The sequence below is a fragment of the Heterocephalus glaber genome, unplaced genomic scaffold, assembly GCF_053883595.1.
Source record: "Heterocephalus glaber isolate CG9 unplaced genomic scaffold, H.glaber_assembly_v1.0 deba00000347, whole genome shotgun sequence".
NCBI classification, from domain to species: domain Eukaryota; kingdom Metazoa; phylum Chordata; class Mammalia; order Rodentia; family Bathyergidae; genus Heterocephalus; species Heterocephalus glaber.
In genome coordinates this window covers 11422741-11446361 of record NW_028258143.1, presented here as the reverse complement: position 1 = coordinate 11446361, position 23621 = coordinate 11422741, and the positions used below count along the sequence as shown (strand labels likewise).

Genomic DNA, 23621 nt, shown 5'->3' with positions numbered 1-23621 from the left:
GGTCACAAACTGACCAGAGTTGGACAAGAACCAAATCAAATTCAATGGTTAGATTCAAAGTTGACCTTATGGGGAAATTTGATTTGGTTCTTACTCAGTTTGGTTTGTGACAAGAATGGTGGACAGAAATGAGTTCATGAACTGTGGTGCCACTTAAGTCTGCCCAAGTTCAGTTACTAAGTGGTGATAAGATCTGGATAGTCTAGACCAGAATATGTGACCTTAGCCACTTATTATGAAGGTAATCATCACAGAATTACAATGTGTAAAATTCAGATAAAGACAGCAAATGATAAAGCAAATCGGGCAAAATGTCACCATGTGAGTGAGGTAAAGGCTATTTGAGTGTTCTATGTACTACTTCCAATTTTTGTTCTATGCACTAATTTATTTCTTATAATTTTTTTTTAAACATTACAACTTTTATTTTTTATTTTTTGTTGTTGTTCTTTTGGTACTGGGGATCAAACTCAGGACCTTGGGCTTGGAAGGCAGGCAGCGGCACCACTGAGCTAAGTCCCCGGCCCTTTCTTATAATTCTTAAGTATTAACTCTCCCACCCCGTACTAGGGATTCATACCAGATCCTTCATAATGAGCTACATCTTTAGCCTCTTTTTAATCTTGAGACAAGGTCTCATTAAGTTGCCCAGGCAGGACTCGAACTTGTGATCCTCCTCCTGCCTCAGCCCCAGAAGTGCTGGGATTATACAGCAGCGTACTCTATCACTTTACCTGGCTTAAATTTTTCTAACTAAAAATTTAGAGGTTTATAACTTGATCTCCTTTACTCCCAAACTAATTTAATAAATCATGCACAAACAGAAATATATGAAAATGAAACAACTCCCATTTATGTGGTATGAAATAACATCTATGCATATATGAAGGTAAAAACAAAAATCCCAAGCCCTTCAAACATTCACATAGAGGAAGGCAGCTTTTCTGAGACAGCACCTAATATTGCCCTGGCAACAAGAGTTCTAGAATGTGCTTAATGAAATGGAGGACTTCTATGCTCAGCAATTAGAGGTACAATCTACAATACGAAGTATCATTTTGTACTTGTGCATTTTGGGCTATGTAATGTTATTAAACTTAATAAATTATAAGTATAACTCTGGAAGTTTTCAATTTTGAAAGGATGGTAAAAACAATAAAACTCTATAAAACCATACTCTAAGAATATGGTTAGTATGGTTTGGAGTCAAGTATACATTTTTCTTTCTTGTAAAAATGAAAACCAAAATACTTGATATTCCTTATAACTAGTAAGTGGAACCAGAAATTTAAGTGACTTTATTTTGGAGTAGCTTACTAAATTCTTTGGGCAATCCCAGGACACCCCAAGGTAATGGTCAACATGCATATACCCACCAGCTGCTGAGCAGTCATCTTCCAGCCTTGCCATACTTATTCATTCAAGTTGGAAATAAAAACGGAAGTTAAGAGCAATATCTCACATGATTACCTCATTACATTCATCCACCAGGATAAAGAAGAGATCAAATCGGGACATAATGGGAGCAGACAAGTTTATGTTCTGTTTCAATGACTTTGACCTGTCATAGTGTCCACTGATTGGATTTGCTGCTGCCAAAATAGACGTCCTGGCATTCAGAGTAGCCTGACCGCAGAAGAAGAAATTGTGAGGTTTACAAAGAAACCTGGAAGGGCCAATAAACATACAACAACAACAACAAAATCTCATAATTAACTAAATGCAAGACAAAATAATGAAGAACCATTTGTCACCTATATTACCAAAATTCAACTCAGATAACATAGTGCAGCAAACAGGAACTCCTATATGAATGGTATGTGCGCACCCTTTAAGCCAGCAGTTAGGAATTTATCTTATAGCTAGGTACAGGAAAACATGTGTCCAAGAATGGTTACTTATTGTTTGTAATACAGGACTGAAGATGACTCAAATGCTGCATGAAGAAACAAACTGTGGTACCTACAATCAAATACCATGACATTATAATAATAAAGTTGATCTATGATATGTTGGTATACAAAGACTGCCAAAATAAAATTATAACATATTCCCATAAGGGGAACATACTCCATACACACTTCTCAGTTATGTACTGTGCTGGGCATTGGACAGGAAGCTTTTTTACAATTTTTACTTTAGTGTACCACTTAAGTTTTCTTAACTACTTGATGCTTTTTTTACTCTTAACTAAAAGCTTTGTTCATGAAAAGTGATCCTAAAAATTTTACCAGTACTTCCTCTATTTTCGGCCATTACAATATCCCAAACATTGAGTTTGAATAAAGAATTCTTGGGGCTGTATTTTCCATTTTAATAAGTAGCATTTTTTGTCAACGTAATGAATTTCTCTAGTACTACATTAATCTACTATACTACGGCGTAACACAATAGAAGTGGACAGACATACCTTCACTCCTGCTTTAGTGATGGAAATGGTCTGCTGTTCCATAGCTTCATGAATAGCAACTTGATCCCGCACATCCATTTTATCAAATTCATCAATACAACACACACCCTGTAACATACAGATCTAGCGTAAGCAACTGCCTTGCAGACATAAATAACAAAATCACCAAGTCTGCTACCACAGACATCTTTTTCATTCTCTAAACCAGCAGAAAATAGGTAAACATTCCTAATGCCTTCTTTTATGCAAGATGGTTTAACAGACCCCAGAGCTAGAGGGAACAATACACTTTACTCACTATAAAAGCAAACTGAAATATACAGACACTGTATTTTTATTCAACACTGAAACCTTTTGTAAACCTCTGTTAAGATATCCTATGGTCATCTCAGCATTAATTTTAGGTTGGGGAAGTGAAAGGTAAGGGTGGAATATAATGGGTGTAAGCTTGTTTACCTATAACATATGCATTCACAGATCTACCTGTTAACCCAGCAATTGCAAGGCTGAGGCAGGAGAATTGCCACGATTTTGAGGCCAGCCTCAGCTAGTGAGTTTAAGTTTAGCCCCAACTACACAGCAAGATCCTGTCTCAAAAAACCAAACAGCGAACAACAAGAACAAAAAATAGATCTAACTGATCTGTGTCAAATACACATAAAATGTAATATGCACCTACATGCAGATCTACTCACTTAGAGACATTGTTGTGCAAAGGGCAAAAGCAGGCAAGTACTGGTCATAGCAACCACCCAAACTCAGGGTACACATTCTAGGGAAGCACAGAAAGTGCTGGTTTACAATGATAATCCCAATTACTTCTAGATTAATAGAACTGAATTATGTACTAAAGAAAGCCTTTTTCGTAAGGACATCTTTTAATAGAAACTATAGGCCTTCACTGTTAGGAGAGGGGTATTTCAACTTCTTTGTATCCAAGAGTGTAAAATGTTCTTACATTATCAGCCAGCATCAAAGCTCCAGCCTCAATAACAAACTCATGAGATTCTTCATCTCTCACAACGGCTGCTGTTAAGCCAGCAGCACTGGATGCTTTGCCACTGGTGTAGACAGCTCTGGGGCTGAACTCTTCCACGTGCCTGTTCAAGGGTATCATAAAAACTCATTAATATGTGATTATGCACATCCTTTCCAGGAATATCAGCTGACAGGGGTGATGTCAATGAAGAGTTTAGATTTCCAAGACCACTGGACAGTAGCAGAAAGCTCAAGAAGTTTGTAGAGATATAAGCCACAGACTGAATGGGAAGCCTTATCTCCTTTTGCTTCCTAAAATGATTTAAATACAGCCCTGTCAGATGCAAGATGAAAATAATACTGGGCAAAAATATCAATTTTAAATGAAGTCCATAATAATAAACAGTTTGGGCACAATAATCTATTACAGAATTTTGCAATGAAGTACAAAACCAAGACAAAGTTATATGTGAGATTCAATGCAAAAATGTACAATTTAACATCCTAAAAATCAATGCCATATTAATAAATGATAACAATCATACCTACTAGGAACACAAGACATTATCCTAAATCTGGTAAATGGTTCCTCTTTAACCGGATAAAAGGCATCTATAAAAACCCACAGCCAACACCATGTTGAATGCTTTGCTTTTAAGGACAGGAAGAAGACACTCATATCCACTTCTGCCAGTTTAACATTATACTGCAATTTCTAGCTAGAGCAATTGAGGCAAGAAAAGAAAAAGGCATCCAGCCTGGAAAGTGAGATCTCTCCACTCAACATTATTTGGTTATGTGATCCAGTATATAGAATCCTATGGAAAGTTTCCATTTGGGAAGATGAAAGTTCTGGAGATGAGCGGTGGTGGTGATGTCTGCACAATGTGTACTTAATGTCACTGAAATGTAAACCTAAAAAAGATTAGAACAGTAACTCTTATGTACACTTTACCACCAAAAAAAAAGTGAGAGGAAAAACTTAGAAAGCAATGTTCACAGCAGGACTATTCATAAAAGCCAAAAAGTACAAACACCCGAAATGTCCATTAACTGAGGACTAGATAAATTAAATGTGGGCTGGGGATTTAGCTCAGTGGTTCTGTCGCCTGCCTTGCAAGAGCAAGGACCCGAGTTTGATCCCCAGTACCAAAAATAAAATAAAATAAAATAAAAATATAATATAAATGTGGTCTATACATATATGACGGGGTATTATTTAGCAACAGAGGAAATGAAAAACTGATGCAAGCTACAACATGGCTAAACCTTGAAAAATTTATATTAAGTGGAAGAAACCAGTCACAAGTCATTACATATTATAGGATTCCATTTACAGGAAATGTTTTGATAGAGACAATGAAGTAGATGATGGCACACGCCTGTAATCCCAGCACTCAGGAGGCTGAGGCAGGAGGATCACTGCAAACTCAAGGCCAACCTGGGCTACCTAGTGAATTCAAGGTGGTCTAAACTACACAGCAAGACCCTGTCTCAAACAAAACAAAACAAAAAATAAAACAAAACAGGTAGATGACCCAGTTCCCTGTTTGTAATGAGGGTGGGGAGTGACTGCTAATGGGTAGGTACAGGATTTCTTTTTGGGTAATGACAATGTTTTAGACTTAGTTCAATGATGGTTGTACAATTCTGTAAATATACTAGAAGCACTGATATACCTGACTAAAGAAGTGAATTTTGTGATATGTAACTTATATTACTGTAAAGATGCTAAAACTCACTAGAAAAGGCCCAAGCAAACTATGCACTATAATACTGTATCAGAGGTAACACTACAGTACTTTTGGGCAGGGGGTGCAGAGGGAAATAGAAAAAAGAAAAACTCTTTCAACATAGGACTATTACCTTCAAATCTAAAGCCCAGTCTAGGGGTAAGGGATACAACTGAAGTGACAAGAGTGCTTGCCTAGCATACAAAAGGCCTCGGTTAGATCCCTCACATGGCAAAAACAAAACACAATGAAACCCCCCAGTTTGTGATATACTTCAAGGAAATATTTAATCATAAAACTCCAAACTAACTGAAAATGTTCTACACTAAGTATCATGTTACAAATTTTCTAAACCAATATAGGAAAGATATCTATATGTAACCATTTAAACAAGTAGCAACAAAGGTAGGGAAATTATTTTGTACATTATAATATAGCAATAAAAAAAGACAACTGTGAAGATAAACATGGGGGAAATGCTTAGGATAAATTAAAATTAAAAATAAGGGGCCAGGGATTTAGCTCAGTGGTGCTGGCACCTGCCTCGCAAGTGCAATACAAGGTCCTGCGTTCAATCGCCAGTACCAAAAAAAAAAAAAGAAATTTAAAAATAAAGCAGGGATGGTGGTGAATACCTATAATCCTAGCACTTTGGGAAACTAAGGCAGGAGGATCACAATTTTGGGGTTTTTTGGAAACACAATGTAATTTAGGCTGGCTCTGAACTCATGGCGATCCCTCCAGAGTGCTGAGATTATAGGCGTGCACTATAATGCCTGGCTTAAAATTCTTTTTTTTTTTTTTTTTTTGTACTGGAGATCAAACTTGGGACCTTGCGCAGGGGGCGGAACCACTGAGCTATATCCCTCGCTGCTAAAAATTCTTTTTAACAATCCTTTTTTTAACCTTCAATTCTAAAACCCAGTCTGGGGGCTGGGTTCAAGCCCAACCTGGGTAAGTTAATAAGACACAGTTTCAAAACAATAAAGGGCCCAGGATGTAGTTCAGTGTGAAGGCTCAGGGTTCAAATCCCAACATCAAAAAGAAAGAAAGAAAAAAAAAACCTGACACACATTTACAATATTTAAAACATAAATTTATCTATTTACTTTTTTTGGGGAGACAGGGTCACTATGTACTTCAGGATGGCCTTGAACTCACTCACTATGGAGTCCAGGCTGGCCTTGGCCTCATGGCGACCCTCCTAGCCTCAGCCTTCTGAGTGCTGGAATTACAAGTGCTTCATGTATTCACTTTTATGCCCAGAAGATACAAAGATGACTGCAGAATTGGGATTATAGAAAAAATTTTTCCTACTTCAAAAAATAGTGGCTGGGGCTGGGGATTTAGCTCAGTGGTTCCGGCACCTGCCTTGAAAGTGGAAGGTCCTGAGTTCGATCCCCAGTACCAAAAAAAAAGTGGCTGGACATGGTGGTGCACATCTGTAATCCCAGCTATCTGGAAGGCTGAAGCAGGAGGACCATAAATTTGAGGCCAGCCTAGACAACTTAGCAAGATCCTAGATCAATAAAAAAATAGAGCCAAGTATGATAGTGAACGCCTATAATCTCAGCATTTGGGAGGCTCAGGCAGGAGGATCGCCATGAGTTTAAGGCCAGCCTGAGCTACCAAGTCCATTCAAGGTCAGCCTATATCCAAATAAATAAATAAATAGCCTGAAGAGCTAGCTCAGCATTCCCAGCAGTCAAACATTGTTATATCCTATTTATAAGATATAATATATGTAACACAGTGATAATTTTATACATTTCCCACTCTAGTAAAGCCATATTGACTGCATTCTCGATAACATCACAAGTCTGGAATTACAGTTTTTCCTGCTGTAATATCTTAGGCAAAAACTTACTTGAGAAACTGACTCTTAGCTGTACTTGGGTCACCAACAATACAAACATTTATGTCTCCTCGAAGAGAGGTCCCTTCTCCTGTTGTCTTTGGGACACCACCAAAGAGCATCAGCAGGACACCCCGTTTTACTTCATCATTGCCTGAATTGAAAAGGTACAAATGAAAAACCCAGTTTTCAACCTGAAGTTAACAATTTCAGAGGAAACTATAAGGGCATGTTTATCAACCAAAAGGCAGAAATGGCTGAAGTAAAGCTTAAGACTGGAGTACAAACACCTGGCTGCTCATCTTGGTTCTTCTTCTGTGGACTTACCTAATCACTATTTCAGTGTCTTCTTCCATATCACACATGTCCTAAGTGCCCATGCTTATTAATATTCTAAAACCCTTGCCTTGTCCATAAGTCCTACTTCCTTCAAAAAACCTTTTCCAATGTCTTAGCCCTCAAAGATCTCTCCTTATAAATTAACTATGTCCACCGCATTTACTAGTTCATTTTTATGCCTGCCACATTTACTAGTTCTTTTTTTTAGCTTCTGATGGTGCTGAGGATTGAACTCAGGGGTCTCATATGCTAGGCAAGCCTCTACCACTGAGCTAAAGCACCATGATCATTTGCTAGTTCTTGCCAATGACAGCTTTCCAGTCCTACAGTTTGAAGACACAGTCCAAGACTTTCTTCTGCATTGCTTATAGGGACCAGCACTGAATAAATACATCCTAAACAAACTGATACAGACAAAATAAAATGAATGCAATTTACATCTGGTTATAATAACTATTTATAAATCCAGTATTAAAAAACATACAATTTTTAAAAAAGTGTTATGTGTAAGAAAAAATTAGCCCAGGATGGGTGCACTATGGTTCAGACTGTTAAGAGTGTGACAAAAAGAATTCCACTGCATATGCACCTCCCAGTGTCGGTGTAAATAACTGATATAACCACAGTTGTTGGTGGACCATAGCTACTATTATGTAGTCCCCTATATTAGCTGGATTGCCAAGCGAGTGGGCGGCTGAGCAGCCCTAGAGGAAAAGGTGTCTAACCCAGTCCACTGCTCTGCATCTCTCCCTTGGCCTGACTGAATCTCAAGTGAACCTTCCTAATATGCACCGGTGACAAGACAGTATGTTATTGAAAGAAATATTTTTCTTTAGAATTACTGACAAACTCCACCAACAAACTGGTAGGGAAATTTATACAAACTATTCCTTAAGATGAGAAAATTAAAACCAAGTATGGTATATGCCTGCAATCCTAGCACTTGGGAGGCTGATTCACAAGGATTGTGAATTTGAGGCCAGTCTAGGCTACATAATAAGTTCAAAGCCAGCTTAGATTACATACCGAGACTCAATCTCAAGAAAAAAAAAAAATCCACTCAACAAACAAAAATTCTTCCTATTTATTTTTTTGGTACAGGGGATCAAACTTAGGACTTTGTGCTTCCAAGGCAGGCATGGTGCCAGTGAGCTAAATCCCCGGCCCTTCTATTTATGACCTATGAAATAAAATGTGTTGAGGGCATGGAGGTTTTAAAATATTCTACATATTCTTTGATACTATTTATTTATTTAGTGGTACTGGAGGTTAAACCTAGGGCTTTTAAACTGATCTACATCTGTCTTTTTTAAAAATTTTGAGACAAGTTCCAACTAAGTCACTCAGGCTGGGCTCAAACTTGCACTTCTGCCTCAGCCTCCCAGAGTGCTGGGTTTATAGGCACAATACTCCTCACTTTAAAAGATGGAACCTATAGGCCAGGGATTTAGCTCAGTGGTTCTGCTGCCTGCCCCGCAAGCACAAGGACCTGAGTTCGATCCTGGGTACCAAAAAATAAAAAAGATGGAACCTAATTCTCCTCTTGCTGTGTGTGGGCAGACTTCAGTGACTTGCTTTATAAACAAATTCAGGTGGCTGAAGTAAAGGTTTGTAACTTCTGAGATTAGGTCATAAGAGCCACTTCCTCCTTGTTTTGCTCTCTTGTGTCATAAACTGCTGTGCTATAAAGACACTCAAATGGCATTATGAATCTTCACGTGGTAAGGAATTAAACTTCTGATTAATGACTAGCACCAACTGGTAAGGATCAGTATAAAAATGTTGACACCCACTCATTAAGGATGCTCTAAAATGTATGAATTAACATAAAAGGTTTCAGCTGTTCCATTCACCAATATTTAAATGTAAAACAAGGTTAAGTTTAAATTTAAAATATACTGATAAGGGGCCGGGGGTTTAGCTCAGTGGTGCCGCTGCCTGCCTCATAAACACAAGGTCCTGAGTTCAATGCCCAGTACCAAAAAACCCCCAAAATAAAATATACTGTATAACCAAAAAGGGACACCCACAATCTTTTTCTGGGGAGATAGGGTCTCGCTATGTAGTTCAGGCTGGCTTTGAACTCACTGTGTAGCCTAGGCTGGCCTCGGTGATCCTCTTGCCTCATCCTCACGAGTAACAGGATTACAGATGTGAGCCACCACCCCAGCCCAAGCATATCTATAATCTTTCCATATTCCCAAAAGGGTAAGACACCAGGCCCAAAATTTAGTCATATTCTTCAATTGAAAATAGGAGATTTTAATCAATAATAGCAAGCAGCTAGCAATCAAGTCGAGACATGAAACTTAAAAAGATTAACTTTTAAAAAATTATGATAATATAGACATAGAATTTACCATTTTAATCATTAAGTGTACAGTTCAGTAGCTTTAAGTTCATTACATTAAATAACTGTTACCATTATCCCTTGCCAGAATTTATTATCTTCCTTTTTTGGGTTGTTTTGGTTTTCTGAGACAGGGTCTCCCTGCCTGGTTCCAGTTGGCCTTGAACTATGTAGCCCAGGCTGGTCTTGAACTCAAGGTGATCCTCCTGCCTCAGCCTCCTGAGTGCTGGGATTATAGGTGTGTGCCACTGTGGCCAGCTATCTTTCTAAACAGAAATTTTATTCATTAAATAATAACTCTTGACCTTTAATCCTTCCAGCCTGATAACCCCTATTCTAGTTTGTCTCCATCAATCTGCCTATTTTAGGTACCTCATATAAGTGGAATCATATTTGTTCTTTTGTAAATGACCCCTTTTAAACCCACTAAACGCCCCCTGTGATCTGATTTATGTGCTTTAGGAAATCACTCATTGCTCTTTACAATCATTTAGATTTTAAGTTTATGCCACAAACAGACATAATTTACCATGTATAGTGGGGAACAAGCTGGTACAAAGATTGTGGTAGAGATTTTTATCTTGACTCATTTCAAACACTTTCTCCCACTCCTTCACAGTCATTTGGTTCTTAATGCTCTCAGCTGTTTGTTCCTCATCTCTGAGCTCTTTCCCTCCAAACTGAGGGGTGGAGAAAAAAAGGAAGAGTTAGCACAGAAGCAGCCAAAATAGTATAAAGAAACTTCACTACAAAGAAAACACAGCTTGTGTGTGATGTGCATTTATAAAAATGTCATGATGAAACCCATGATTTTGTGTAATTAATACACAAATTATATAAAAACAAATTAATATAATTATACATTAATGAAAAAATAAAGTAGAAACATAACCTTGGAATGTCAACTTCATAATTTGTTGACTATTGGCTCAAAAAAGGGCTGAGACACAGCTCAGCGGCTAAATGGTTATAAAATATGCTTGAGGCGCTATGTTTTTTTTTTGGTATGGGGGATCGAACTTGGGACCTTGCACTTGTGAGGCAGGCAGTAAAAGCACTGAGCTAAATCCCTGGCCTCCTGAAGCTCTACATTTAATTCCCAGTTATCACATACACCCAAAAGAGATACCTAAGGGGTTTGTCATTCGTCCAGTGACTTAAAAAGTTATCACCATTGTATATCACTCTGCAAATGTATCTGAAAGCTCAAGAGATGAGCCATAGAAGATTATTGGATTTTTTCCAAACTCTTTTCCATTCAACACATAGAATCAAACTAAATGAATTACAATACTGTCACTCTTACAATAGCAATTTACTTCCCAGATCACTAAATCTTTTTACTTCCTCCAAGAGCACGACAGAGGAACTCTGATACTTACACAAAATAAAATATAGTGTGGATAATATATACCACTGTGCTCAAAATGTATGAAAGCAAGTAAAACTGTTCCTCAAAGCCATAAAGATATGAAAAGGGGCTGGGGATTTAGCTCAGTGGTTTTGGCACCTGCTGCGCAAGGCGCATGGTTTTGAGTTCAATCCCTGGTACCAAAACAAAACAAAAAAGATGTGAAAAGATTAGGTTTTAAAACTAAAGAAACCAGATGGGCGTGGTGGTGCACAACTATAATCCCAGCACTTGGGAGGCTAAGGCAGGAGGATCGCTGTGAGTTGAGACCAGCCTGGGTTGCACAGTGAGATCAAGGCCAGACTGAACTACATAGCAAAACTCTTGTCTCACAAAATAAAACAAACAAACAAACTGGCCATGGTAGTGCATGCTTGTAATCCCAGTACTCTGGGAGACTAAGGCAGGAGGATCACAAATTCAAATTCCACCCAGGCAACTTAATGAGACTGTCTCAATATTTAAAAAGGCTGGGGATATAGCTCAGTGTAAAGACCTTGGGTTAATCTACAGTACCACAAAACAAATAAAAGAGGGCCGGGGATTTAGCTCAGTGGTTTCGCCTGCTTCGCAAGCGCAAGGACTGGAGTTCAATCCACGGTACCAAAAAAAAAAAAACCAAAACAAATAAAAGAGCCAAAAACAACTGAAGAATTAAATCCCAGCTGAACACTCTATTTTAAATACTAACTAGATTACTTATTTTAAGAGCACATAACTTTGTGTCAGCCTGAGGGAATTATCTCAAGCTTTGCCATTTTATTAAGACTCACCCTTAGGACTGGGATGTAGCTCAATGGCAGAGTGCTTCCCTAGCAAGTGGAAGACCTCAGGTTCAAATAATAAAAATAAAAAGACTCACCCGTGGGTTGGTTGGTGCAACATAACAGGCAAGGAAGACCAGCCTGTAAGAAAGATCCCTAACACCAAGGGCTCGGAGTCCTCGAATGCCTTCTGTCTCATATCCATCAACACCACTGACACGGGAATTAGTTTCCGCACGTGCTCCTGAAAGAGTAAGTGATACAACACGTACTAATAAAAATAAAAATTAAAAAAGATTAAATAATAGGTTGTTTCACAGTTCAAAAGTACTGAGAGTCAATAGCACAGATAAAGCTGTGAACCTAAATTTCTTTTAAGCTTTGAAAAATTTTAGAACAGCATCTTTTGTAGCAAAATCAAGTTTTTATTCTCATAATAATTTCTTGCTTATCTTCTGATTGGTAATCCAAAAGAATACAACAAGATGTAAGACTTTAGATATCCTGCAGTTCAGGTAACCAAGAATTTGTTCAACTTGACCCAGAAATTACCAACCTGGTGTAGTAAGCTTTGAGACATCAGGCACAACAATCAGTGTCCCTGTAAAGTCACACTTGTCACCAGCTTGAGCTGACTCCACAGCTTCAGCCCTCAAGACTACTTCTAAACTTCGGGGAATACTTCCTCGGGGAAGCTCAGCTTGAGTCTCTTGAATACGAACCTGTAACAAAGACAAAACCAAGAATGAGAAGACATCCTTTCCATGTGCCATTCAATCCAAATTAAATGCCACAAATATTGACTTGTTCTCAATTACCTTATTCTTTGCAGATTTTTTTGTTTCTTTTTGAGACAGGGTCTTGCTATGTAGTTTAGGCTGGCCTTAAACTCTTGGCAATCCTCCTGCCTCACTTTCCCAAGAGCTGGGATTACAGACTTGTGCTACCACTACCAGCCCTTTGTAGATTTATCAAATAATTCTCTACCCTAAAATTTAGCCAAATGATTTATTTGGCAACACATTATACCTATTAAAACTTCACTTTTAGTCTGACTTGGTGACACATGACTGCAATCCCAGTATTCAGGAGGCTAAAGCAGGAGGATTTTGAGTTTGAGGCCAGGCTGGACTACATAGTGAGACTCTATCTCAAAATACCTAAAAGTTTGATCCCCAGTACCAAAACAAAACAAAGCTTAACAGCAAAAAATTGCTTTTATCCTCATTAAAAAAATATTTTCTCAGGCCGGGGATTTAGCTCAGTGGTTCCGCTGCCTGCCTGCAAAGTGCAAGGTCCCGAGTTTTATCTCCGGTACCAAAAAAATAAAAAAATAAATAAATAAATAAATAAATATATATATATATATATTTTTTTTCCTGTTTAAAATGACTATTTAAATATCTGTTGTGTTCCATCTCTCCCTAAACTTTTCAAAAAGTGTTATGAAAAAGTTCCAACATACTTTTATACCACTATCTCAACCCATCAATTGTTTTCTTTTTCTTTGGAACTGGGGACCGGAACTCAGGAACTTGTGCTTACAAGGCAGGCATGAGTGGTGCCACTGAGCTAAATCCCCAGCCCTCATTAATTTTTAACAATACTTACAGATACATACTTATTTGAAAGTTGTAAACATCAGAAAACATCATACCTAAATATTTTCATTCATCTCTAAGAATAAAGACAATTTCCTAGATATCAGAACACAGATAATTATGATATTTATTTCCCCCCTAAACTCTCAGCCTAGATTCACACTTTGTATTTGTTATATTCTTTTAAAACTATAAAACAGCAGTGGCAAACTTACGGCATGCATGCCCCAGCAGGCTGATTGTATCATTGAAAGCTCTAAAAGATTTGCTATCACTGCTATAAAGCATCTTACTCAAAGCTGTTGGTAGAACATGTGCTTCTTAAAAACTATCAGGTTAATATAAGACCAAGAAAAAGACTAAAAACTAAATTTAACTTTGTTTTACTTTGATAATCCTTCCCTCATCTTTGAGTTCCTCCAAATCCCCCTCTTCTTTGCATTTCCACAGCCCTGCTGTGATTTCAGAGTTCCCCTTCATTTGTAAACTAACATCTACCCCTCTTACCCAGGTTTATAATGCCCACTTGTCGGTTAAATATTATATCACTTTAAAGCTTCCTTTCAAAGACAAAACACCAAAAACCCATACCTTCCCACTATACCCTAAAATATATTCACATGCTTATCAAGACAGACCTAAACTTCTAAGCCTGAGATTTAATGATTTAAGTACCTTCATGGCCTCACATCAAATCATCTCAGATCTTCTCCAATCTGATTCTGCTACTTTAATCATGTTTCCATCCTACCCTGTCCTACTCAAGCTTTCCTATCACCAACCTGAAGTTTTACACAAGGTACTTCTTCAAAATTTTAACTATATATAGTTCATAATAAAAATTGAAATTAAGGGCTGGGGATTTAGCTTAGTGGTTCCACCGCCTGCCTCGTAAGCACAAGGACCCGAGTTCAATCCCCGGTACCAAAAAAAAAAACAAAACTGAAATTAAAGTTTAAAACACAATTATATATTAACAAGAGTTTAGAGCTTAAATTTGTAGTCACTTTGCTGATGTTCAACTTCAATAAAAATCAAGTTTAACATCTAAAGAAGCTATAGCAAGGGCCTAGAAATGCATTATTAGCACAGGTTGAAACAGAAGTAAATAAATACCTTTTGAAAATCAACAAATCTTGATTTATTTGTATCCAGCAAGAACCTCCTCCTATTGGCACAAACTGGATTTCGGCAGATGTTTGGCTGTGTGTATTTGAACTGCTGCTGTACGTCCTTGATCACTGTCTGACAGTCCAAGCACAGGAAAGTTCCGCTCACCAGCTCCGGGTGAACTGGGTGAGTCCGCACCACCTGCCCACTGATGCGTGTGAGCAAACCAATCCTGGATGATGTGAGCTCTCGAATTCTGTTTAAAGACAAGCATTCAATTAATAAATATCCATTTCTCAACTTCTTAGTTTGGAAAAATTTAACATGTGTTAAAGAGGGTATTCATGAGAAATTATCTTAAAAAAGACAAATTATTCTATAGACTCTCCCTATAATGATTTAGTCAACATGTACATTCTTTTTTTTTTGGTACCAGGGATTGAACTCAGATCCTCGCGCTTGCAAGGTAGGTGGCAGAACCACTGAGCTAAATTCCCAGCCCAACATGTACATTCTTAAATTATACAACTTATGAATTTGTAAAAACACACAAATAAGACCCCACAAAGGATAAAAGAGAAAATGCATGACTAGTCATTTATATTAAGGGTTTATGGACATTGTAAAGTATTGTGCTGAGAAACTCAGACTGAAAAAATTAAAGGATTTGAGTGGCAAAAACAACAAACCCAAAGGAATTAAAATCATACAAAGAATGACTCCATTTTTTTTGGTACCAGGGATTGAACTCAGGACCTTGCATTTGCAAGGTGCCACTGAGCTAAATCCCCAGCCTCTCCATCCTTGTTTTATAGGCAAATACATTTTTTGCTTACCTATAGTTTCTTAAAAAAAAAGTTACTTTCATAATAAAGTTTCTATGGAAAAAATTTCTATACTCAAAAAGTTCAGAAACACTTCCTTTATTTCATTCACCCATTTTATATAAAGTACATAAAGTATAAAGTATGGTAATGTTATGGAATAATTTTGGCAGTTTAAATTTTTAAAGATCACTTTAATTTCTTCTAGTAATTTTACCCTTTAAATAATTTAAATGCCCTAAGATTCATAAAGTTCTGCAATTATTCTTTTTACATATTTTATCACAGTACTCATTTCCTCCTAAACTTTTGTAAAATGTGACAAGCTCAAGCTTCACTTAATTTCCACCCTATATACATTTAGAAACATGTATCTCCAAACCAAACTTTCTAGGTAACTGGGTGTAACTCTTCAAAAAGCTAAGCTTTTACAAAATGTGTATGCAAAACATCACCTTTTTCTCCTTCCATTTTAATTTTGTGGTGCTGGGGATCAAATCCAGGATTTTCCAAGCAGGCATTCTATCTTGAAGTAATATCCCCAGCCCCCTTCTGGCATTTTACTGTATCAATTTGTAGGTACAATTCTTGTTACTACCAATTATGAAAAATCTTATAGCAATAAATCTACTTTTTGTATGATTTAGGTAGAAAACCTAAGCCCCCAAAAAGACTTTACAGATGAGAAAAACAGAGGGCAAGCAAATTAGTGTCACACCAATCACCACCTAAAAATAGATCTAGTCAACCTTCTGAGTTTCCTGATTACCAACTAGGACCGAAGGTACCTATACTACTGGTAGATTCTTTTCGTACTTGTGTCTAGTAGGTAAGTCTTGGAATGCAATATAAAAATCCTTGGCAAGAGGGATCTCTTTTCGGTCTTTGACAAAGGTCTTCAAGGCCCGACACAGGTAAGGGTAGACTCTGAAAAACAAACAAAAAAGGTCAACTGACATCTTACAATCCTACCAAGGACTCTTTCTCTTTTTCAGGCCTGCCAACAGTTAAGACCTGGAAATTCAGTACAGGACACTTTTTTTTTTTGCGATACCGGTGATCGAACTCAGGACCTCGCACTTGCAAGGCATGGACGGCGCCACTGAGCTAAATCCCTGGCCCGAGGACACTTCTAATATCTAGTTTGAGCCCCTAGTTAACAGCCTCTTTTAATTCTCTCCTACACCAAAGATAAAAGGCTGTACCTGAACATTTATTATCTTTAATCATTTAGCACTCATACTAAGTCCCAACTGACTTCTACATGAGCAATCATCTTGTCTGCATGTCAGTATTATGCTCAATACCATAAGCATTCTCTGAGCTGTTTACAATCTATAAAACAGGCTATTTATATATATTTTCTTTTTTTTGTCATACTGGAGATTGAACCTAGGGCCTTCAAACTGAGCTGCAGCTCCAGTCCTTTTTATTTTGAGACAAGGTCTCGGTAAACTGTTAAATTGCCCAGGTTGGATTCCAACTTGTAATCCTCTTGCCTCAGCCTTCAAGGGCTGATTGTAGGCATGTACCACCATGCCCAGCTTGGTTGTACTTTTTACTCACAAAAACCGGACAAGGACAGGGAAACAATTTGTATACTAATGTTAAGAGTAAACTGCCAGACTCTATTTGACTAGTTAAAATGAAGAGCATGTGTCCTTTAATCTAAGTTTTTAATAGCTATGGCAGCTTAGTTTGTTTTAAGCAATGAAAGATACATCCTTTAAAAAAGGGTTAGTTTCAAGAGAACTGCTTTGTGCTTGTGCATGAGACATGGCATAGCTATTTCCACCTCAGGCCTGATTTTCTACCTCCCTTTCACTTGTTAGTACTACCATTTTTCCCCCCACATGCTTTCACCATTCACTGCTGTTTATCTTTCCAATTATTGATGGTCAGCTACAAGTACAGAAATTGGTTTTTTGAGACAAGGTCTCACTTATATAGTTCCAGGTGGCCTCAAACTCGTGGTGATCCTCCAGCCTCAGCCTCCCAAATGCTGGGACTATAGTCATGTGCCCACACCTGGTGAGTACAGAAATCGAGACCAGCCTCCTGTTTTCCAATCTGCCAGGGCTGTGTCTTCTCTTTTTTTTAATTTTATTTTATTGGTACATTTTAGGGAACACTTTTTTTTGGTACCAGGGATCGAACTCGGGACCTTGCACTTGCGAGGCAGGCAGTGGAACCACTGAGTTAAATCCCTGGCCCTGGGAAATCTCTTTTTTTGGGGGCTTGAACTCGAGACCTTCCACTTGTGAGGCAGGTGGTGGCACCACTGAGCTAAATCCCCCACCCGGGCTGTGCCTTCTAATCCTTGGGTTTTAATTCCTCTTTCACAACTGTCTACAATGCTTATTTTAATCTGATACACTTATACAAATTTCACTTATTTAATCCAAATGCAGACAAACATCTGTAAACAAAGATGTTTCTTTTATATACTTAAAAACAAAATAAGAGCTTAAGTTATTAAACATGCCCACTCATAGTATTTCTACACCCAAAATATCCACTAAGCTATTAAATTGTTTTCAAGAAATTTTATACACAGAAAAATGTACTATTAAGTAAAAAAGGGCAGGATGCCCTATCTACAGTATGACTCCGCTTATATACACACAAAAACAACAAAATGCAACAAGACCCTTACAATTCTGTACCTTCAGACTTGGGAGGCTCCCACAATTTTGTTACAAGAGACCTACTAATTAATGGTGGGTAGCCATGAGTGGTGGGATTACAAATGTACAGATGATTTGATTCTCCCTACTTTTCTCCATTTTCTTTTCTTTTTTTTTTGTACCAGGGATGGAACTCAGGACCTTGTACTTGCAAGGCAGGCGCGGTGCCAGTGAGCTAAATCCCCGGCCCTCTATTTTCAAAAATATATACATATTGTCTTTGTAATCAGGAAAAATTTAAACTTTAAAAGAACAAATATAGAAATGCCAGGGCCAGGGATTTAGCTCAGTGGTTTCGCCGCCTGCTGCGCAAGCGCAAGGACCCAAGTTCAATCCCTGGTACCAAAAAAAAAAAAGCCATTGCTAAACACCTGACAAATTGAGTAGTTTTCTTCTTGGGAAAACTATACAGAAAGCAAAAGCTTTCACTATTTGCATATAAAACAAAATCAGCCCCACAAAGGCCTAGGTTAAATTTGGAGCTAACCTGAAAGGACAATGTACTCTATCAAAGGGCCTCTCTTTGGAAAGAAACTGTGACAACTGCCCTTCAACCTCTAAGTGAACGCTTTCAGTCCAAGAAGAGGTGGCTGGCTCCACTCCTACTCAAAGTAAAGAAGATTAACATTCATACCTATAGAACTCTTCTTGAATGGTGGTGGAAAGTTGCTGGTTATATTGTTCCACGTCTGCAAAACTCACAACCAACGTGTTTCTCTCAGGACGAATTAGTTCCTCTGCTAACTGCAAGTACTTGATTTCACCATCACTGCTCTGGAACCTGTAGATACATCAAAGTCAGATTAAACTGTGGATTTAATTTAATTGTGGAATTAGGATTCTTCTGTCCCTTCTCCACTCCCCTGCCCCTAATAACACAGTTTACAACAGTGTTTGGTGCAAAGCAATTCTCTCCTCTGTGGCCGGTGGATTTCAGGACCAAGTTTCCAGAATGAGGCTGCCAAACTCAACGTGATCATGCAGATAGAACCAATGACAAATGTGCTAGATTCCTTTTACCATGATCCAACAGACTAACCTTGTAAAGACAGTTCATAATTGCTAAACTACAACATGACTTCTACCTGAGGCCCATTAGATTAGGTCTCTGGAGAAGGCCCCTGACTGTGGTTTCAAAGTAGATGGAAACTACGCCCCTTCTCCCGTAACTGCAGTTAGGGATACCTCTTCAGAGAGGGGAATGTTATAAACAGCTAAGTTAGGTAGAAATATTTCAGGCAGTCAGACAGGGCTGGGCCCTAGAGGAAGTCAATGCAGAGGATGAGAACACATCTAAGCTGTGGCTGGAGATGCACCTGAAAGAAATTAAAGTCACAACAGCCAGATTTGTATACTTCCCTAAGGGATGAACAGAAGTTTGAGATTATTGGTACCACCCTTTTGGGATCCCCATATAGATAGACCATTATCTCATTGGGGGTGGGCCATCCTCTCCCACTCACTAAGACTAAGAAGACTCAGAGCAAGACTACAGATTATTGAGCAAGGTTAATGACGTTATCTATATATTACCCAAGTGACTATACTTGTAATCTTATTAGTTGATTATAGTTTTTACCCACATTATACTTTGCTCTATAAAACTTCTTTAGAGAAGTGGGCTCCTTGGCAATCTGTTTGGGACCCCTCTTGTCTTTCAGGAGCTATTCTTATTCCACATTTCTATTCTCCATTACTATTTCCCAATAAATTTTCCTACTCTAAATAAATAAATTGCAGAATTAGGCAGTGAAAATAAGAATCTGGCTGCTTCATAACTCAGTATACTGGTTAGGTTAAAGACTGTCAGCTGTACGGATCAGATAAGCCCATGTTTATTAGTTCTGTAACGAGGGGGAGGGGGAGGAGGAGGACAGACTGGGACATTACCTCAATTCATAAAATTAATGTAAAGATTAAATGAGAGAATACCTATAAAGTGATTTGGATAGTGCCTAAAATATTGGAAAAATTAAATCTTTGGATTTTAACCTCAATTAAACATTTTCCAAACAGCAAATAATATTAAGGGGGAGGAGCCTGTGTAACTCAGTGCCCTGCATTCAGTCCCCAGGATGGTAAAAATAATCAGGAAACTCAAGTTAAAACCCAAAGACTCAATTTTCACAGGGAATTTGAAAACTGACAGACTAGTTGCTAATTTAAGCAGAATAGCTAGGCACAGTCATGCACCCCTGTAATCGCAGCTATTCAGGAGGCTAAGGCAGGAGTATTGAAAGTTCAAGACCAGCATAGACAACTTAGCAAGACTTTGCCTCAAAATAAAATTTTAAAAAGGTCTGGGGATATAGTTCAGCACTCCCTGAAGATGGGGCAGGGGGAGGGGAGATATAAGGTCTGGAAGCACACATCTCCAGCACAGGAAAAAAGGCACAGAAATGAGGTATGAGGGCCGGGGATTTAGCTCAGTGGTTCCGCCGCCTGCTTTGCAAGCGCAAGGACCCGAGTTCGATCCCCGGTACCAAAAAAAAAAAAAAAAAAAATGAGGTGTGTTGCTGCCCAAGACCTCAGGAAAACTCAATGCACATACACACAAAGTTGGTGATTTTTTTCTCAAATGGCTAAGCAGACTACCATACCCACTTATTTCTTTAACATGATATGCAAATTAGCTTTGAGACAAAATCAATTCCTTCTACAAATACAGCATGTTCTGATTCTTCTAAATATTTATTAAACAGCATCTATGTGCAAAGCACTGTGCCAGAGGTACCTGAAGCTGAAAATGACATTGTTCCTGTCCAAGGGCTGATACTTAGGAAACAGCCATGTAAACAATTAAGAGAGAAGAATACTATTTCTACTAGAAATGTTCTAACATGAAGCCAGAATTAGCGGCACAAGCCTGTAATCTTGGCACTCAGGAGCCTGAGGCAGGGGGACCATAAGTTCAAGGCCAAACTGTCTCAAAAGATGGCACTGGGACTCAGCCTTTAAAGACTCTTAAAAGTTAAATTTAGGGCCGGGTATTTAGCTTAGTGGTTCCGGCCTCTGCCTTGCAAGCGCAAGGTCCGGAGTTTGATCCCTGGTACCAAAAAAAGAAAAAGGAAAAAGTTAAATTTAAAACCAAGTTGTGAAAGATGGGCAACATGTTTGCAAGCATACAGCAAAGTCAAAAGATATGGGAGGAGCACGGATGACAACTCACTGGAAAATGAAACTGACTTTACTCCACAAGCAGTAGCAAACCAAAGTTGGTTTTGTGAGAGAAAGATGACTTTTTAAAAACAAAGCACAGGCACAACTTATCTTGTTTACCATTATCTCCAGCATCTAGTTACAAGGTAAAGGGAAGGCACTTGTATTACCTGTTGAAATGAATGTGATGGGTAGATGGGGCTCAGAATGGGATCACATGCCAGATGAAGTGGCTAACAGGTAGATACTCAGAAAACAGCAGCACTGCAAGGGGAGTATAAGAAGCAAGAGTTTGATGCTTGCTATCTGAAAGGTTTATAAGGATTTACAATCGTGTCAGTCTTTAGCTGGACTTTCAAGGATGACCAGCTGTCAGGTGGAGAATACGGTTCCCAAAAGCAGTGAAACAGAAACTATGGTTTTAAATATAGCAAAATTTAAGACAGGAGCATTATTCAAGTAGCCAAAAGGTGGAAGCAATCCAACTGTCGACATTTGGGAATGAATGGATAAGCAAAACACAGTATGCCTGTACAATGTAATTTTGTTCAGCCTTAAAAAGAAAGGAAATTTTGGCACAAGTTACAACACACTATACTGAGCAAAATAAGCCAGACACAAAAAGACAATGCTTATTATGAGGCACCTAGAGCAATCAAATGCATAGTGACAGGATAGAGGGGTGGCTGTACAAGTAAGGTAGATAGTTACTAGCTTACAAGGGTAGTTTGTGTGGAAGGGTGAAGTTTTGGATATTGATGGTGTTGGTTGTACAAGATAAATGCATTTAATGCCACTTTTGTTATATACTAAAAAGTGATTAAAATAGCTGGATGCAGTGTCCAAGGGCTTTAATCCCAGCTACTCAGGAGGCTAAGGCAAGAGAATAAGTCAGAGACCAGACTGGGATACTTAGAAACCCTGTCTTAACAACAACAACAATAACATTAAAGACCTGGGATGTACCCCAGTGCAAAGGCCTTGGGTTCAATCCCCAGTGCCACATCAAAAATAAAATGACAAGGGCTGGGGATGTAACAATGGAAAGATTCTAGGTTCAATCTCCATACCAAGAAAAAAAAAAGTTACAAATAGTAAACTCTGTCTTATGAACATTTTCAGCCAGGCATAGTGACGCACACCTGTAATAGCAGCTGTCACTCTAGGAGGCTGAAGCAGGAGGATCTCAAATTCCAGCCCAGCCTGGACAATTTAATGAGTACCGAAATTGTATCTCAAAAAAAAAAAAAAAACCACCAATAAAGCTGAGGATGTAGCTCAGTTTTAAGGCCCTCGGTTCAAAACCCACTGACACCAAAAAGAATTTTTCATGACATTTTAAAGTACTTACACTTCACATAGCCTATCCTGAGGACTTGGCACTACGCATTTTCGTAAAAAGTAAATGATGGGTGTTGTAAGCCAGGGCAGAGTTAAGAGGACAGAAACCTAGGAGACTTTAGTACTAAAGACAAAGGGGAGGGGGGCGATAAAAACTCAGAAAAAGGGTCTTTCAGCTACTTTTAAGGAGGATTGAGCTCACCCCATCTGAACAGCTATCAAACCACAAGGCTGACTCCAGAACTTCAGCAACACGGGATCTGAGAGCAACAGGCTCCCGGTCCGTGTGGTCCGACAGGGCTCCGCCAAGATTCAGCGCCAGCTTGGCTTCCCATCGACCTCACTGAGCCCCGCTGAGTCTCGCTGGGCCCAAAAAGGTCAGGATGGTTGTCCTCAGCCAGCCTCAGTTTCCCCAGGGTCACCAGGGCCATGCAAACACCAGCCTCACAAGTAGCTAGCACGAAATGGTAAAAGCAAAGCGCTGAGCACAGCGGGCTGGGCACGATACGGGTGCCGCAAAGGCTTTTACCCCGGAACCAGCCCCCGCCCCACACTTCCCGCCGCGGGCGCAGCACTTCCCTGGCGTGCGGCCCCAGGGTCCGGAACAGGACTCGGGCTCGCGGGCTCACGGCGGAGGAGGCCCGGTCGCACGCACACTTACTCCTCCAAGAAGTCCAGGAACAGTTTCTGGCATTTCTCGGCCACCTCATCGCGGACTTCCAGGAGCTGGCTGCCGGCGCCCGGTTCCACTGTCGCCGCGAGGTCCATCGCTGCCTGCTGCTGAGGACCCGCCGCCACCAAGCTTCCCTGCCACTAGACGCTTCTCTCCGGACGCCGCGGCTTGGCGCGCGCCCGCCCCCGCTTCCGCCCTACCCCAGATGGAGCCAATGGTGGTGCAGAGGTTTGGGGATTTCGCGCCAAACCTAACCAATGAAAGGCGACTTCCCCTAGAGCCCCACCTATTGAGCGAAGATTTCGCGCCAAAAGCAAAAGGCCTCTGGAAAAAGCTACAGTTCTGTCTCTGCGCCTGCGCAGCGTGGCCTTGCCCTGAGGATGTTT

General features: G+C 39.2%; 1 protein-coding gene across 2 annotated transcripts in view; it reads right to left on the bottom strand.

The window, feature by feature from the left end:
• Positions 1-23411, bottom strand: part of Mcm6 (minichromosome maintenance complex component 6) — a 37948-nt gene extending 14537 nt beyond the window's left edge. Inside the window, exons 1-11 of one of the 2 annotated variants that reach the window (XM_004836116.3) lie at positions 23224-23411; positions 18697-18843; positions 16192-16302; positions 14558-14807; positions 12397-12562; positions 11939-12084; positions 10195-10345; positions 6989-7130; positions 3369-3510; positions 2411-2518; positions 1471-1626 (exon numbers count right to left, since the gene is read on the bottom strand). In XM_004836116.3, coding sequence (XP_004836173.1) covers positions 1471-1626; positions 2411-2518; positions 3369-3510; positions 6989-7130; positions 10195-10345; positions 11939-12084; positions 12397-12562; positions 14558-14807; positions 16192-16302; positions 18697-18843; positions 23224-23330 — 1626 coding nt within the window. In that variant the 5' untranslated portion in view covers positions 23331-23411. Of the gene's footprint in view, positions 1-1470; positions 1627-2410; positions 2519-3368; positions 3511-6988; positions 7131-10194; positions 10346-11938; positions 12085-12396; positions 12563-14557; positions 14808-16191; positions 16303-18696; positions 18844-22764; positions 23061-23223 lie in introns of those variants that run through there. The other variant, XM_021237030.2, reaches the window with a different exon arrangement.
• Between the last annotated feature and the right edge of the window lie 210 nt (positions 23412-23621).